The sequence below is a fragment of the Danio rerio genome, chromosome 24 (genome assembly GCF_052040795.2).
Source record: "Danio rerio strain M-AB ecotype USA chromosome 24, GRCz13ab, whole genome shotgun sequence".
NCBI lineage: Eukaryota > Metazoa > Chordata > Actinopteri > Cypriniformes > Danionidae > Danio > Danio rerio.
This window is the reverse complement of record NC_141044.1, coordinates 15,305,845-15,322,107: the sequence shown is the minus strand read 5'-3', so window position 1 is coordinate 15,322,107 and position 16,263 is coordinate 15,305,845. Positions and strand designations below refer to the sequence as shown.

The following is a 16,263-nucleotide window of genomic DNA, read 5'->3' as shown; positions in this document are numbered from 1 at the left end:
TGTGTTTACTTGTGTTATATTTGACTATTATTATTATTATTATTATTATTATTATTATTATTATCATTAAAATCAATTATTATTATTTTCATTAGTAGTAGTAGTAGTAGTATTTTATTGTATACTTATTTAAAATGTAAGCCAGTTGTGTGTAGAGTTAATAGAAAAGATACATTGTTACATTTAAATAATTCTAATAGTAATAATAATACTTATACATTTTTAATACTTCGTCATTATTATTGCTGAGAAAAGTTTAATATAATCAGAAATATCTGTGATATTGTGATCTGTGAAATATCTCTTGAGCTGAACAATTGCTTTAAACAGGACCAGCACAGCAACAGGCCGTTCACTTGTCAGAGTGCACTAGTGTAAGCAGATGACCAGCGTATTTCTATTGAACTGCAGTGGCAGTAGATTACAACTCCTTATTAAACTGTGTCTATTGCTTTGTCACTATTTCATTTATTTTTTACACCTTGTCCTTCACCCTCACATTATGGTTCATAGCAGACTACGCATAGGAGTCAGGAAAATCAATGGTGATGTATTGACCAGTCATCATTCGAGGAAAGAACATCAGTCACACACACTGCATTATGTGGCTTTATAAAAATGCAGTGGTCAGAAGAAAAATGAAAAGTTGGACCGAAGTTTAAACTGTGATGTTTAAATTTTTAAGGTGAGCAGGCGAAAATAAAAATAAATAAGTGATATCACCATACTATTTGATACATCTGACTGCATTCAAGAGATAGTTCACCTAAAAATTATCTATGATTTTCTTTTTTCTGCTGGACACAAAAGAAAATATTTTAATAAATGTTGAAAACTAGTAACCATAGACTTCAATAGTAAAGCAAAATACTACAGAAGTCAATTATTAAAGGCTTTCTAAATTTTCTAATGTCCATAACATTTCAATTTTCTTAACTATTAATTTTGTTTTTAACGGAAAAAAAAAAAAAAACTTCAAACAAAAACAAAGACAAAAACTGGTTTGTGACAAGTAAATGGAGACTAAATTCTAGTATTTTTCATCAAAACTAAAAAAAAAACGTATCATAACAGTCGTTAAATAACAGAAATATACTTAAAATAGCAGATTTTAAATTACAGAAATTTACTGTAATTCAATTTATATTTGCATAATTTAACATCTGCTATTTTACAGTAAATTACTGTTATTTAACAGCCAATATGTTACTTTTTTTCCCAGCACCCAGTCTGCTTTACTTCTTTGACATGTTATAGTTAAAAGTTTTTATGGAATTTTGGGAATATCTTTTTATGCCTAATTCCAAATATACTGCATATACATCAAGTAAAATAGCTTTTTAAACATATTTAAAAAGATGTAGGCAATCAGACTCTTTATAATCCTATTATGCACTCTCAGAAAAAAAATGTACAGGATGGTACAAATAATGTTCCTTAAAAAAAACAGTTTTGTAGCTTTGCAAAAGTTGTACCATATCGTCACCTTAGAATCATAAGGTTCGATTTGACATTTTTGTCAAAATTGAGTTATTGATATTCATTCATGCATTGTCTTGTTCGGCTTAGTCCCTTTATTATTCCGGGGTCACCACAGCGGAAGGAAACGCCAACTTATCTAGCAAGTTTTTTTGCAGCGGATGCCCTTCCAGCCACAATCCATCTCTGGGAAACATCCACACACACACACACACCCACACACACACACACACACTCATACACTACGGACAATTTAGCCTAAACAATTCACCTGTACCGCATGTCTTTGGACTGTGGGGCAACCGGAGCACCCGGAGGAAACACACGCAAACACAGGGAGAACATGCAAACTCCACAGAGAAATGCCAACAGAGGCGAGGCTCCAACCAGCGACCCAGCGACCTTCTTGCTGTGAGGCGACAGCACTACCTACTGCACCATTGCTTCGCCCAGCGAGTTATTGACATATTCAAATTAAATGACAACTTATTTACATTATGTGATTTTTTTTATAAGTTTTTTTTTTTTTTTTTACATTTTAAGACTTTTAGGTAACACTTTAGAATAACTATCCGTTATTACTAGTTAATAGACCATTAATAAACTGTTAGGTAACAAGTTGTAAATGACTTGTTAAATAAAAGTTAATAGTTTGTTAATTATTTATAACTGTGCCTTATAGATGGCTAATAGATAGCTTACAAGCTGTTAGTTAACAAGTTGTAAATGACTTCTTAACTGTATTTTAATGATTTATAACTATACCTAATAAATTAGTAATAGATCATGAACAAGCGGTTAGTAAATAACTAAATAAAGACTTGTTAAGTATCAGTTAATAGTGTATATGTGTTATTTGGACGTTATTCTAAAGTTGCAGCTGTTTTTAATTTATTAACTGTTAGTAAATGAGGAATAGTTGCAACTTTAGAACACGTCCCAATAACATACATAAGCTAATAACTAACACTTAACTAATATATTCACACTTTACAGATCAGTTGTTCACCATCTAATAACACCAGTGAAACTTTGTAGAACTTTAATAAAATACATTTTTATTTATTTTGTTTTCATGTTTAGCACTTTATGGGTTTGTATTCTTGTATACTGCTGTACTGCCATGTGATGGTTCAGTATGTGTGTTTCTGTACATTAAACACAATGTTCAACATTTCATCTGTGGAGTATCTTTGGTAAAACACAGCACACAGAAAAGCCTATAAGTGGAACAAGGTTAAGATACAAACATTTTATATTTTAATTATCACATCAAATTTCTGTAGCTTGAACTTGTTCCATCCATTTGCTGTTCTACAAAGTTTCACTGGTATTAGTAGATGGTTAACAAACGATGAACAACTGATCTGTAAAGTGTGAGTAAATATCTTAGTTAAGCGTTAGCTATAGGCTTAAGCATGTTATTGGGACGTTATTCTAAAGTTGCAACTATTCCTCATTTACTAACAGTTAATAAATTAAAAATAGCTGCAACTTTAGAATAACGTTCCAATAACATATAGAAACTATTAACTGATACTTAACAAGTCTTTATTAAGTTATTTACTAACCGCTTGTTCATGATCTGTTACTTATTTATTAAGTGTAGTTATAAATCATTAAAATACAGTTAAGAAGTAATTTACAACTTGTTAACTAACAGCTTGTAAGTTATTCATTAGCCATCTATAATTATCTATGACTTTTTATTTCAAAAACAAATACGGTTTTATTTACTAAGTCGAACTCTGTGGCTCTAAAAGGTTCTTTCTGTAAGCCAATCAGCATTTTTAATGCATGCACAAAGACCAATCAGGATCACCCTTCTTTGTGATTTTGCTAGACTACTCCATTGACAGCAGGAAACACCAGAAAGACAAAATCACACAAAATTGACTAAATAATGCTGCACCACACAAAATTGAGATGTGTGTAAATGTGATTATTTAGAATCTTTTCTTGACATTGAAATTCATTCATTCATTTATTTTCATTTTGGCTAAGTCCTTTTATTAATCTGGGGTCGCCACAGCGGAATGAACTGCCAACTTATCCAGCATATGTTCTAAGCAGTGGATGCCCTAACTCGAACCAGTGACCTTCTTGCTGTGAGGCAATCGTGCTACCCACTGCACCACCGCATAGCCAACATTGAGATGAAATGTTAAATTTTACATTGTTAAAAAAAAATGAATATTAAAAAAAAATTATATTTTAAACGGGAAATATATTTATTTGTTTCCATATAGTCAGTGAAACACTTTTCAGTGTTTATTAAACACATTTGGTTATCTACTGTTTTTTAAAAAAAGTCTTTAAATTTAATATCAAATCTTGAAGGGCAAATACTTTATTTAATTCATAGGGCACATAATTCAATAAATATAATTCAATAATTCATATAGAGCATAACATTTAATAAATAATAACATATTAATTTGAATAAAATTAACATCAGCACTGGACAAAATATTTAGCACAGCCTTGTAAGCTTAAGTAGAACAAGAAAAAATATTCATCCTAAAACATGAAATAAATGTTTAACTTTCTCAAGCATCAACATATTGTTACAACACCAACTTATATATTTTTTATTGTATTTCTTGAAAAGTAATGCTTTAATGAATGATCTGCCAGATAGAACCTTATAATTCCAAGTGGAAAATGACTTTTCAGAATGCAAAGGTTCTATCTGCATTTACCATGGTTTATTTACTCCAATTTGCAAATGTAAGAGAACTTTGATAATTTACATTTAGAAAACACTTAGGGTCTTTGTCATGTTAATGTACAAAAGAGAACTGTTACACACATGTTGTTTGCTATATGGAATGCAAAAACTTTAAAAACTTTTTTTTTAGCTCATTATCTCAAAATCATTTAGAACGCAGATAGAACCTTGGAATTCTAAGGTGACGATAAATGGTACAGAAAAGACCTCTTGTGATACTGTTCTGTAACTTTTATGGTACATTGAAGGTACACAATTGTTCTCATAAAAAGGTACATAAGTGTTGGACAAATAAATAAAACTGGACAGGCAAAGTGGTTTTATGAATAATTTTCATATTAAAGCATGTTTAAAGAAACTCATTAATTATTAAGTTGTATAATACAGAACAACTATAGGCATTGTAAACTAAACATTTATGGCATATTTTATAAACGGTTGTTAAGCATTTTCTGATAAATACATTTTCATTATTGGTATCCGCACCTTCTGGCATTTGCTTTCCACTACACATGTCAGCTGGCAAAAGTCCTGCATATGTAAAGTGTTCATGCAGACATTTTAGTATTCTAAAACTAATCAAACATTGTGCATATCTTGTTACAATACTTTTTATAAGTCTATTTCTTTTTTTAAAATTAAGTCAGTTAAAGGGGGGGGGGGGCTTGGGGGTTGGGGGTTATTAAGTATATTGGACAGGGCAGAATGTATTTCTGTATGACAGGGCAGAATGTATTTCTGTATGATTTTAGTGAAAAGTGTTGTGAAATGATTAGCATAAAATACATCTTTTGATTTATGTGTATTTTTTATTCTTTATTTTAAATGGAAAAGGTGCATTTACACAAAAATAAACTTGTTTTTAAAACACTGTTTAAAATTAAAACATTGTTTAAAAATGTATTTGATGTTTTAATTTACTGAAAATAAATTGAATCATTTTAGATAAAGCTAAATGCCTTTGAATAGTTCTTGAAAAAAAAAGTTCTGTAAATGAAATACACTAAAGATCAAAAGTCTGGAGTCAGTTTTATTTTTTTGATTGTTTTTTTTTTAAAGAAAATTATTCTGCTCAACAGGGCGGCATTTATTTAATTAAAAAAAAGTTAAATTGGTAAATATTTATTACAATTTTAAATTACTGCATCCTTATTGTAAGTACACTCTCAGAAATAAAGGTACAGGAGCTGTCATTGGAGCAGTACCTTTTCTAAAAACATACATATTTTCCCCTGAAGGGTCCATAATGGTATCTCAAAGGTACTTTTTTGGTACATTTGGGCACTAAAATGCACCTTTGAGGTACCACTGTGGACTCTTTAGGGACAAATATGTATCTTTTGTAAAGGTACTGCCCCAGTGACAGCTCCTGTACTTTTATTTCTGATAATGTAGTTTTAAATGAAATTGAGTGATCATGTGACCAAAGACTGGAGTAATGAAGCTGACAATTCATCTTTAAAATCACTGGAATAAATGATTAAATTAAATTATACTACTTTTGAACAGCTATTTTATAGTGCAATAACATTTTACAATTGTACACTTTGTACTGTTTTTTTAATTAAATAAATGCAGCCTTGGTGAGCAGGAAAAGCTTATTTTAAAACATTTAAATATCGTACTGACCCCAAAGTGTCTACTATACAGTACGGTAGTGTATAAGAGGGACAAAACTGATCAAATAAATACTTAAAATTATATTTTAGATGTTTTCTGTACATCAAACTACAAAAAAAATGTAATAAAATAAAATAAACACCTAATGAGAAGGCAAAAAGTCCAAACTCAAAATTGGCAGGTGCCTGAAAAAGCATTGTTTTTGCCTGCAGTGTCTTGTCTAAACTATTATTATCCGAAGCACTCAAACATCCAAAGAGAAAGTATATGTAAAAACCAGCCCTTATTCCCTTTCAAACATCATTCAAGCACCAAAGCCGCATTTTAATGACTATTGCAGCTCCTTTGATACGCATACAATATATTTATAGCACACACCATTTGTTCCTCCAGAATTGTAGTCCTGTGACTCCTCATGTGTATGGATGGACGCTCTCCAAACTATTGCCTCCTTTCATCTTTTTTTCACTTGGCCCTGTTTGAAAGACAAAGCAGATGCAGTTTTTAGAGGCTTAATTACTGTTATAGAGGGAACTTTAATGGCACAGACCTGGGCAGGTCTTTAAACACCACCTGAAACTCAATACAGCATCTAATAACTGCAGCTTCATATCCGCATGCAGTGTTATACATTTTAAATCACACTTCATGCCGCATTCATGTGATTCCCTGAGGCAAGCATAATAAACACAAGGAGCCACTGACAACACTGTGAGATTTTCTATATGTTGTAAAATATTTGCACACATACTATATGGCTCAGTGTCATACTGTAACGTATCGACTACTGCCAGTCATAAAAAAGTCAATACACAGTAGTTTGTGTTGATACTGGCTTGAGAACAGCTGACACTGCTGCTGGTGTTTATTCAGATCTTCTTTATAACATTGTGGTTTCAAGTCACACCTTTATTATTGATTACATATATACATTTATTCTGTGTTATCTGTAATGTATGCATACAGATATAATAATAATAATAATAATAATAATAATAATAATAATAATAATAATAATAATAATAATAATAATAATAATAATGCGCTATTTTTTACATTTTCATTTTTAAATCGAAGCAACTTAAATCTAAGTCAATCTTATCTCAGTGAACAATAAAACTGTCAACGAAACACATGAGGAATAATTGTTCATTTCAGTTATTTACTGTTAATAATATGCTGTACTAAACAGAAACAAGGGCTGCTCAATTTTGGGAAAAATCTTAATCACGATTATTTTGGTCTTAATTGTAATAACGATTATTCAAAACGATTACTGTTGAAGTCAAAATTTATTAGCGTTCCTGAGAAATTTTTTTTTTTATAAAAATTTCCCAAATGATGTATAACAGAGCAAGGAATTTTACCAGTATTTCCTCTAATATTTTTTATTCTGGAGAAAGTCTTATTTGTTTTATTTTGGCTAGAATAAAAGCAGGTTTAAATAATTTTAAACCTATTTTAAGGTCAATATTATTAGCCCCTTTAGGCAATATTCATTCAATCATTTTCTTGTCAGCTTAGTCCCTTTATTAACTGGGGTCTCCACAGCGGAATGAACCGTCAACTTATCCAGCAAGTTTTTTACGCAGCGGATGCCCTTCCAGGCGCAACCCATCTCTGGGAAACATCCACACACACTCATTCACACACACTACGGACAATTTAGACTACCCAATTCACCTGTACCACATGTCTTTAGACTGTGAGGGAAACCGGAGCACCCGGAGGAAACCCACGCAAACGCAGGGGGAACATGCAAACTCCTCACAGAATTGGCAACTGAGCCAAGGCTCGAACCAGCGACCCAGCAACCTTCTTGCTGTGAGGCGAACCTGCTACCCACTGCGCCACTTTTTATTGTCTGCAGAAGAAACTACTGTTATACAATGACTTGCTTAATTACACTAATTAAGCCTTTGAATGTCACTTTAAGCTGAATACTAGTATTTAAAAAAATATCTAATTAAATATTATGAGCTGTCATCATTGCAAAGATAAAAGAAATCAGTTATTAGAAATTAGTTATTAAAACTATCATTTTTAGAAATGTGATGAAAAAAAAATCTTCTTTCCATTAAACAGAAATTGGGGGAAAAGGGCTGCTAAAATTGCGGAGACCTAATAATTCTGACTTCCTGCAAAGAAAAGAGAAATAAATAAAATAGAATAAAAATATGAAACAAACTGTTCTTTAAGCATCTTCACTGTAAGAAAAACACTTTAGCTACATAAGTCTTTCAGTCAAGAGCAGTGAGCGACTTTCTCCTTTTGTTATTTGATTAATAATGATCGAAACAGGCGGCAGCAGGAATTGCGCGCTGTCACTTTAATGGTTTCACGTTTCTTTTGATCCTCAACTTGTTTGTTTATTACACAAATGAGAGTTAATATGAATTATCACTAGAGAAAAAGTATACACTCTCAGAACAAAATGGTACAATTTTGTACTAAAGAAGATATAAACCCTTGTCACTGCGGCAGTACCTTTTTATGGAACAGAATTGTACCTTAAGACAAAGAAACAAATTTGTACCATTGCAGTTGTACCTTTAAGGACATGATTTGTACCTTTGGTTTTTAAAACCTGCAGATGCAATATTGTACCTTCATCAAATGTACAAATCTGATCCATGAAAGTACCTTTGCAGTGACAAGACACTTTGTACAGTGTCAAATGTGTTCCTTCAAGAACTATTTAAAAAGCATTTTGCTCTATCCAAAATGAGCTAGTTTATTTTCAGTAAAACATCAAATACATTTTAAAATAATGTCTTAAAAATAAGTTTCTTTTTGTGTAAATGCACATTTTCCATACAATAAAGAATAAAAAATACTTAACATAAATCTTACAGAAATACATTCTACCATGTACAGTATAAAACCTCCCCACCCCCCAAACGCCAACTGAGCCGAGGTTCGAACTAGCAACCCAGCGACCTTCTTCCTGTGAGGCGACAGCACTACCTACTGCGCCACTGCCTCGCCCATAATGACAACGTATTTATCAGAAAATGCTTACCAAACGTTTATTGAAAATACCTCTTTTTTTTTTACCAGTTTTACTAGTTGTTTTGTATCATATAACTTTATAATTAATATTTTTGAGTTTCTTTAAACATATGCTTTTAAATTATGATTCTTGTTTTAATATGTATAAAAATTATTGATAAAACCAATTTGCTTTTACAGTCATATTTAATTTTATAGATATTGTAATAAAGAAGTTGTCCTACACTTATTATGTATCTTTTTAATGAAAACAATTGTGTACCTTTATTTTAATTGTACCATAAAAGATACAGAACAATATCATACGGATTTGTGAAGTACAGCAAGTGATGTGTGTCTATAGGGTTATTTACTTGATATATCTCACTATGGGATTATTTACTTAAAAAAAAAAAACATTAAATTGGTTTAGCAAGGGTAGTCAATGAGTATTTTTCTCAGACACCTGTGTGTATGCTTAGTGATTTTACTTTTATGGTGATAAATAGGTATTACCATTGCCTTTAAATTGAAATAACTGAACATATAGATACAGGAGGCTTAGAAAACTGCTCATTTTAGAAGAGAATTTCAGAAGGCATTTAGAGGTTTTGCCAAACTGAACTCTGAACTCATATTTCATACTGTATATGGGGTCATTATATTCTATCTCTGCATACTCATAAATGTAGAAAACATAAATAACTATAATAGTAATTACTGGATAATAACGACAAGTCTGTATTATGATGCCATTTTAAGCTAAAAAAAACTTTGCTTGTTATGCTGCAGAATTGATCTCCCACCTTGTATGCTTCTGCTGAACCACTGAACTCTTGAGAGAGAGAGAGAGAAAGAGAGAGAGAGAGAGAGAGAGAGAGAGAGTTCCTGCTGAAGTTGATCTGCTGCTGCCCTTGCTGATGTACAGACCAATCCAATTAGGTTTCACCTCTAGGCTGTGATGCAGCTCGTGCTTCAGACGATCTATTCCGTCCACGCACACGCGCGCACACACACAGAGAAACACACGCGCGCTCAGTGTCACTCTGCAGCTCCACACACAGTGCGCGCGCCCTCCGCTTTTACGCGTCCGACATCTGCAGACATCCCGACTCACCGTATTAAGCCATCGATGGAGGCTGCGCTTTTAGCGAGGAAACGGGAGCTCTTTTAGTCACTAAAATTTCCACCGACCTCCTCAACCTTCTTTTCACGTTGAACAAAATGTGGAGCACATGTCCGGTCATAACTGAAGCCTCCGGTTAGGAACTGGGGATCTTGAAGGAAACCCGCAGGCGTCTTTTCTCCCGTTTGCGCACACAGCGGTTTGTATATGCAAACGGTGGTTCACTTCAGCAAGGTAAGCAGTATAGTTAGTGGCATTTATGCAATTCGCGATGCATGGATGTCACTTGTTTGAGTGGGGAGCAGATGAGAAGTGAAAGGAGATTTGCTTTTTAAAAAAACAAGTTGTTTTTAATAACGAGGCTACAAAGTTGAAAGCAATCAAGGACTGCATAGAGCGGGATTGATAGACACTGACGCGTTTGACAGCTCTAAATGCGAGAAACTGTTGTACAGATGGACAGACAAGTTGAACGCGTAGATATTTCGGGGATGTATGTACTTTATTGCATTGATATGCTGACGACTTAAAGAAAATATGAATAAAAAATTACGGATGATTATTGATTTACAAAAAAGACTGTGGATAACTCAAACTGTTGCATCTTCGCAATGTTCTCTTTTTTTTCAAGGACATTCACATTCAGTTCTGAATGAAAATGGTCATTAACCTTAAAATAATTTTTTTATTTGATAATATAATAATATGACGATAATTGATAGCTAATTTTCAGTTTGACTTTAAATATAAATGTCAGCTTAAGGAATCAGGAATAAATAACACTATTGTTGTTGTTAATATCATTAAGTGTAAATAAATCAGTTCAGTTTGTGCAAAAATAATGAGATTGTGGAGTTGCTGAATAGTATAGTGTATAATGCATATGTATTACTATTATTATTATTATTATTATTATTATTATTATTATTATTAGGGACAAAACCGAAAAGAAAATGAATTAATAATAATAATAATAATAATAATAATAATAATAATAATAATAATTATTATTATTATTATTATTTAAGAAAGTAAAAGGAGAACAGCATGTCCTGTGATCTAAATAATGTCATATTTTATAACATCACTTTACATTAGACTCCCCAATGTAACCTTGATATGATAGAAAACTGGTGATAAATATTGAATGTGGCAACAAGATACAGTAATGCTTGTGTAATTACTAATTCTCTTTAGTTTAAACATTAAAAGATGTGCTATGAGTCCCTCAGTCTAGGCTTTGGGAAGTAAAGGAGATTAAGTTTCTTCTTTACATACAGGGCACGCTTGGCTGGTGATATGTAAATCGTATCTAATGCTTGACATTTAGCCATGCTTCCTAATGTACTTTGCAAAACACTTACAGCACAATCTGACATATCCCTAATGAATCACACAGGAATAAGCTGCCTAAATAATGTTGAACTTTACACAACAGGTGTTCTGAACAGATCCCTTTTTTTGTGTCTTTCTTTTTGCAGTCATGGAGGGACTTGTCTAAAGAGGACCCAACATAGTCATCTTTATCCAGTTGTTTTCTGGTTGGTTTTTATCTTCACACCTCTTCCTAGCAAGAGCCGCTTGTCTCCTTGCACGCAATGGCAGAGAAGGCTGGATTGGGGGTCCCAAAACCTGGAGGCAGATCTGTGTCTTCACTTCCACCCGAGCCAATCGAGATCATCCGGACCAAAGCCCGTTCCAGGAGGGTCCGAATTAATGTCGGAGGCCTCAACCATGAGGTCCTATGGCGGACATTAGACCGACTTCCCAGAACCAGACTGGGCAAGCTGAGAGATTGTAACACCCATGACTCTCTAATGGAGGTCTGCGACGACTACTGCCTGAATGAGAACGAATACTTCTTTGACAGACACCCCGGGGCGTTCACGTCCATCTTGAATTTTTATCGAACTGGAAAGCTCCATATGATGGAAGAAATGTGCGCTCTGTCTTTCGGGCAGGAGCTTGATTACTGGGGCATTGATGAGATCTACCTGGAGTCGTGTTGCCAGGCTCGTTACCATCAGAAGAAAGAGCAGATGAATGAGGAATTGAGGAGAGAGGCAGAGACTCTGAGAGAGAGGGAGGGAGAAGGGGAATTTGATAACACCTGCTGCCCAGAAAAGAGGAAAAAACTTTGGGAGCTTTTGGAGAAGCCAAGTTCTTCGGTTGCTGCTAAGGTAAGGCCAAGCGTCCCAATACTCATACAGTCAGATCAGTTCGACCTCAGTTGTGCGTTCTGTTTTGGTAGTACATTAGGTTGTTACAGAGGGGGAGTCTATTCCAAAACCTAGTGGTTTCTTGCTTGGTGTCCTAACTGTCATAAATAATAGATTTGGAGTAGTCTACTTTGGCTGTACTACAAAGGAAAGTACTCTATTAAGAATAAATTCTGTTTTGTTTTATTCTAAAACTTTGTAGGTACTTCGTTCACAAATAATATCAGGAATCTAAGAATGAAAGCTCATAAATGAGAGATTTGAAGCACTTTTGATGGGCTGCTCCTCAAAGGGGGGTATTTTGATGTTTGAGTTTTTTGACATTAGCATGTTGCTAAGCTAAATGTGGTCACATTTACCATTGTTCAGATTTTCTTGGGTGAAGTCCAGCCTTTTCAATAGGAATTAGGAGTTTTGTGTAGGTTTTGTCATATAAGGTACACAAACCTACCAATTTGACCAACAGAAAAATGGCTTGGTTTAAAAGTGACTTTGATGGTTTATAAAGTACAAAAAACATATTTTATTTGAAAATGTACTTTTTTTCTCATAATATTTTGCCTCAAATACTGATAACGTGACCTCTCTTTATTTTAACATAGCATGAACAAATGTTGAGTTAGACCAGACATGTCCAAACTAGGGCCAGCGGGCCTAAGTTGGCCCATGGTAGTTGTGGTGATTAGGCCCACAATCCCATCTGGGAAGAATAATAGGGATGGTTTAGAGCAGGGGTGTCCAAACTCTGTCCTGGATGGCCGGTGTCCTGCATAGTTTAGCTCCAACTTCCTTTAACACACCTCCCTTGAATTTTGTAGTCTATCTACAAAGCGCTTGATTAGCTGGTTCAGGTGTGTTTGATTGGGGTTGGAACTAAAATATGCACTAAAATAGACACTGGCCCTCCAGGTCTGAGTTTGGACACCCCTGGGTTAGAGGTTGTCATTTCAAATCAAATGTAACCTTTGTGTTTATTGTTAAAAGCTAGTTGAAATAAATTGTTTCAATTAAGTGGTGTAAATTAATCAGATTTAGTTTAAATGTACATGCTTTCACCTGACGGACAGGACAAATCAAGGCAAAGGCAGTTTCTGCTTGACTAGTGTATTCAGCATTGAACTCCACTGTGATTGTTCATGTTTTTATTGCGATACGTTTTGATTTTAAATGTTATACTGCATCAGTTAATATGATTTAAAGTAATTTTTTCTAATAAATTAGGAAATTACCCATGGCAACTTTAATGTAAAATAGATTGGTACAGTATATTTACCTACGGCCCACGACTCTTAATGATTTTTTTGGCTCTTTATACAAAAAATGTAGGCCCCCCTGGGTTGGACAGTCAATATATAGCTGTAATATTTTTATCAATATTTTTAGAATTGAAAAAAAAAGAATGTTAAATATGTCACATTTTAAAAACGACAACAAAACAATAATCAAAGTTAAAATATTTAGTAAAGTGTAAATTATTTTTTAGAATATTTCTACAGAGATGATTAACAGATCATGGGGATTTTTCATGGTATTTTCTACTATATTCTTTCCTGTGGAGAAAGTACTATTACTTTTTGCTTGGCTAACAAAAAAAAAAAAAAGCAGTTTTCTATAACTTTTTATCGTCAATATTATTAGGCCCCTTAAAATTATGATTACTATCATTATTATTTTTGATTAGCTACAGAACCAACTATAGTCCAACGACTAAATAACCCGACCTGCCTAGTTAACCAAATTAAACTAGTTAAACCTTTAAATTGCACTTGAAGCTAAATACTAGTATCTTGCAAATTAGCTAGACAAATATTATGTCTTCATGACAAAGAAATACAATCCCCAAATGCATGGCAATTAACATATTTATGTTATCTTAATTATTGGAGATATTAATGTAAATGTCAAATATATAATGACCGAGGCCAGACAGAATCTTTAGGCAATTTTTTGTTAATTCTGCGCAGAATTTTGTAAAAAAATAAATAAATAAATAAAATTCTGCATATTTATGCGGAATGATTTTGGAAGTTTCATAACTAAAACTTAATATATGAAATAAAAATATTACCTTTTAGCTTTTATTTAATTTTTACAAAGCAAATTCAATTAGATCAACTTATTTGATAGACAAAGCAAGTCTCTCATTTAATAGATATACTAAAAAGACAGAAAATATTACTTTACAAACTGTTTTGTAGTGTAAATAAATCATATAAACATCATCACATAAGTCAATAATGATATTGAAATTAATTTAAAAACAGAATAAATTTAAGTTTACACACATTTACACAAGTTAATAAATAGACTCAATGATGGGCTAAAAATCAGTGGAAATCTGCAGATTTCGTGTGGCCCTCCATTTTTAGTATAAAACACAAATAAAGATTTATCTTATGAACAAATCTATTAGATTTATTATAATGTTTGCCATAAGGTGTAACAAAAACAACAGATTGTAAGGTCTCATTAAGTTTTGGAATAGATGTCTGGAAATCAAAATGCTCTGGTGGCAACAGACAGATTTTAATTGATTTTGTTTATGCCTACTGAAAAAAAAATGCTGCGCAAACATATTGTTTGGCAAATTGGGTACAATGCCAATTTAAGTTTTGACAAGAATGCAAGGCAAAATCAGAATGGAAGCAAAAAAATGTGATATGTGTTGATGCTGCAAAGGATTTGGTCAGTGATAGAAGGGCTTGTTTTTCCATTTCGGATCGCAGACAGTTGGCACTGGTTGGCAGTTAGCTGTTACATGCAATGAGTGCAAAAGCAAATCTGCCTGTTGAGTCAGACTGATCATGTGTGTCACATTTTAAACCCCCAAACATATCATGCAGAAATTGTCATGTTATTGTTTTTATTAGGGCTGGGATACTTGACATAAATCTCATTTCATGATATAAGCCATCTCATATCCTGATAATGACATATATCAAGATATTGTAGCATTAATGTCATTTCAATCAATTAATACTTTATATATACTGGTCACATGTACAGGACTATTTCTTTTAAGTTTTTAAAGTATATACTAAGGCTGTGCGATATGGCGATAACATCTAATGATTTTTATGACAGATATTGGGTTTTGATTTGATTTGCAATTTAATTATGTAGTCTAGCTTCAGCCCAGTAATCTGTATTTTAGCTTCTTACTGCTAAAATGCTGTGAGTGTTAGTTAAAAAAGGAATAAAAAGATATTAACGTTCTTAAACATTTATTCAAATTTGTTTTTAAATATTCAGATATGAACCACAGTTTTTTCGTTAGAGCAAGCAGTAAACACAAATAAAATGACCTTTCCTTTCTGTAAACAAGTTGAATTTAAATTCAGGAAATAGTGTGTAGCTTATTATACAAACAAAACAATAATGATTCTAAAACTACAGAACACTTAGCAAAATAACATGGCTGAAACAACTCACTGGCAATACTTTCAGTTGACGTTTTAGCAAGACACTCCTTATATCACCTCAAAGCCTGTGGTGCTTTTTTGGGTGCTGGTTGCTGTATTTCCTCATGCTGTGGCAACAATTCTTTGGCAACTCTTACAAATTACCTGTTTTTGTTCAGTGTCTGTCTTTGAAACCAAAATATTCCCATATTTAGGCATGGGGGCGATAATTGTTTTCAAGGTATCCAGCGATTTGGAAAAATCAAGGTATTAAAACCGCAAAAAATGTTTTGCTATACCATTTATATGTATATGTAGAGTTTTTTTTAAGTGTTTTTTAAATGTTGTAGGGAAATCTGTGTTTTTGAAGCAATGAAGATACAGTATTAGAAGTCAATGGTTTATTTTTTTTATGTAGTCTAACATGTTTACTGTTCCAAAATATTAGAAATGTTTCTTAAAATATAATAAAAGTAATATAATGTGTTAAATAGGCAAAAAAAGTTGGTGTTTAACTAAGATATTTAAAAAGAAATTATTTTACAGCTGTAAACACAATACCGTGATACAGTGAAAAAGTAATATTTTTATGCAAGGTTATCATACCGTCAGAAACTTATACCAGCCCATGCCTACCCATATTACTTTGATATTTGTCTAAAATACTTCTGAAGTGGCAAATGTGATCATCCTACT

The 16,263-nt window shown here is 32.8% G+C and overlaps 2 protein-coding genes across 10 annotated transcripts in view; one reads left to right on the top strand and one right to left on the bottom strand.

The window, feature by feature from the left end:
* The window catches only part of trpa1b (transient receptor potential cation channel, subfamily A, member 1b), a 347,938-nt gene that overhangs the window by 126,784 nt on the left and 204,891 nt on the right, over nucleotides 1–16,263 (bottom strand). For 4 of the 9 annotated variants that reach the window (XR_015524386.1, XM_087308524.1, XM_087308528.1 and 1 more), the window contains one exon: nucleotides 6,209–6,305. The exons of 2 other annotated variants lie outside the window; for them this stretch is intronic. The gene's annotated coding sequence lies outside the window, so the exon portion shown is untranslated. Of the gene's footprint in view, nucleotides 1–6,208; nucleotides 6,306–9,627; nucleotides 10,157–16,263 lie in introns of those variants that run through there. 3 more of the 9 variants (XR_015524388.1, XM_087308525.1, XM_087308526.1) reach the window with 2 other exon arrangements.
* Nucleotides 9,865–16,263, top strand: part of kcnb2b (potassium voltage-gated channel subfamily B member 2b) — a 199,766-nt gene continuing 193,367 nt past the window's right edge. The window contains exons 1-2 of the mRNA XM_087309340.1: nucleotides 9,865–10,181; nucleotides 11,429–12,127. Coding sequence (XP_087165466.1) covers nucleotides 11,546–12,127 — 582 coding nt within the window. The 5' untranslated portion in view covers nucleotides 9,865–10,181; nucleotides 11,429–11,545. The remainder of the gene's footprint in view (nucleotides 10,182–11,428; nucleotides 12,128–16,263) is intronic.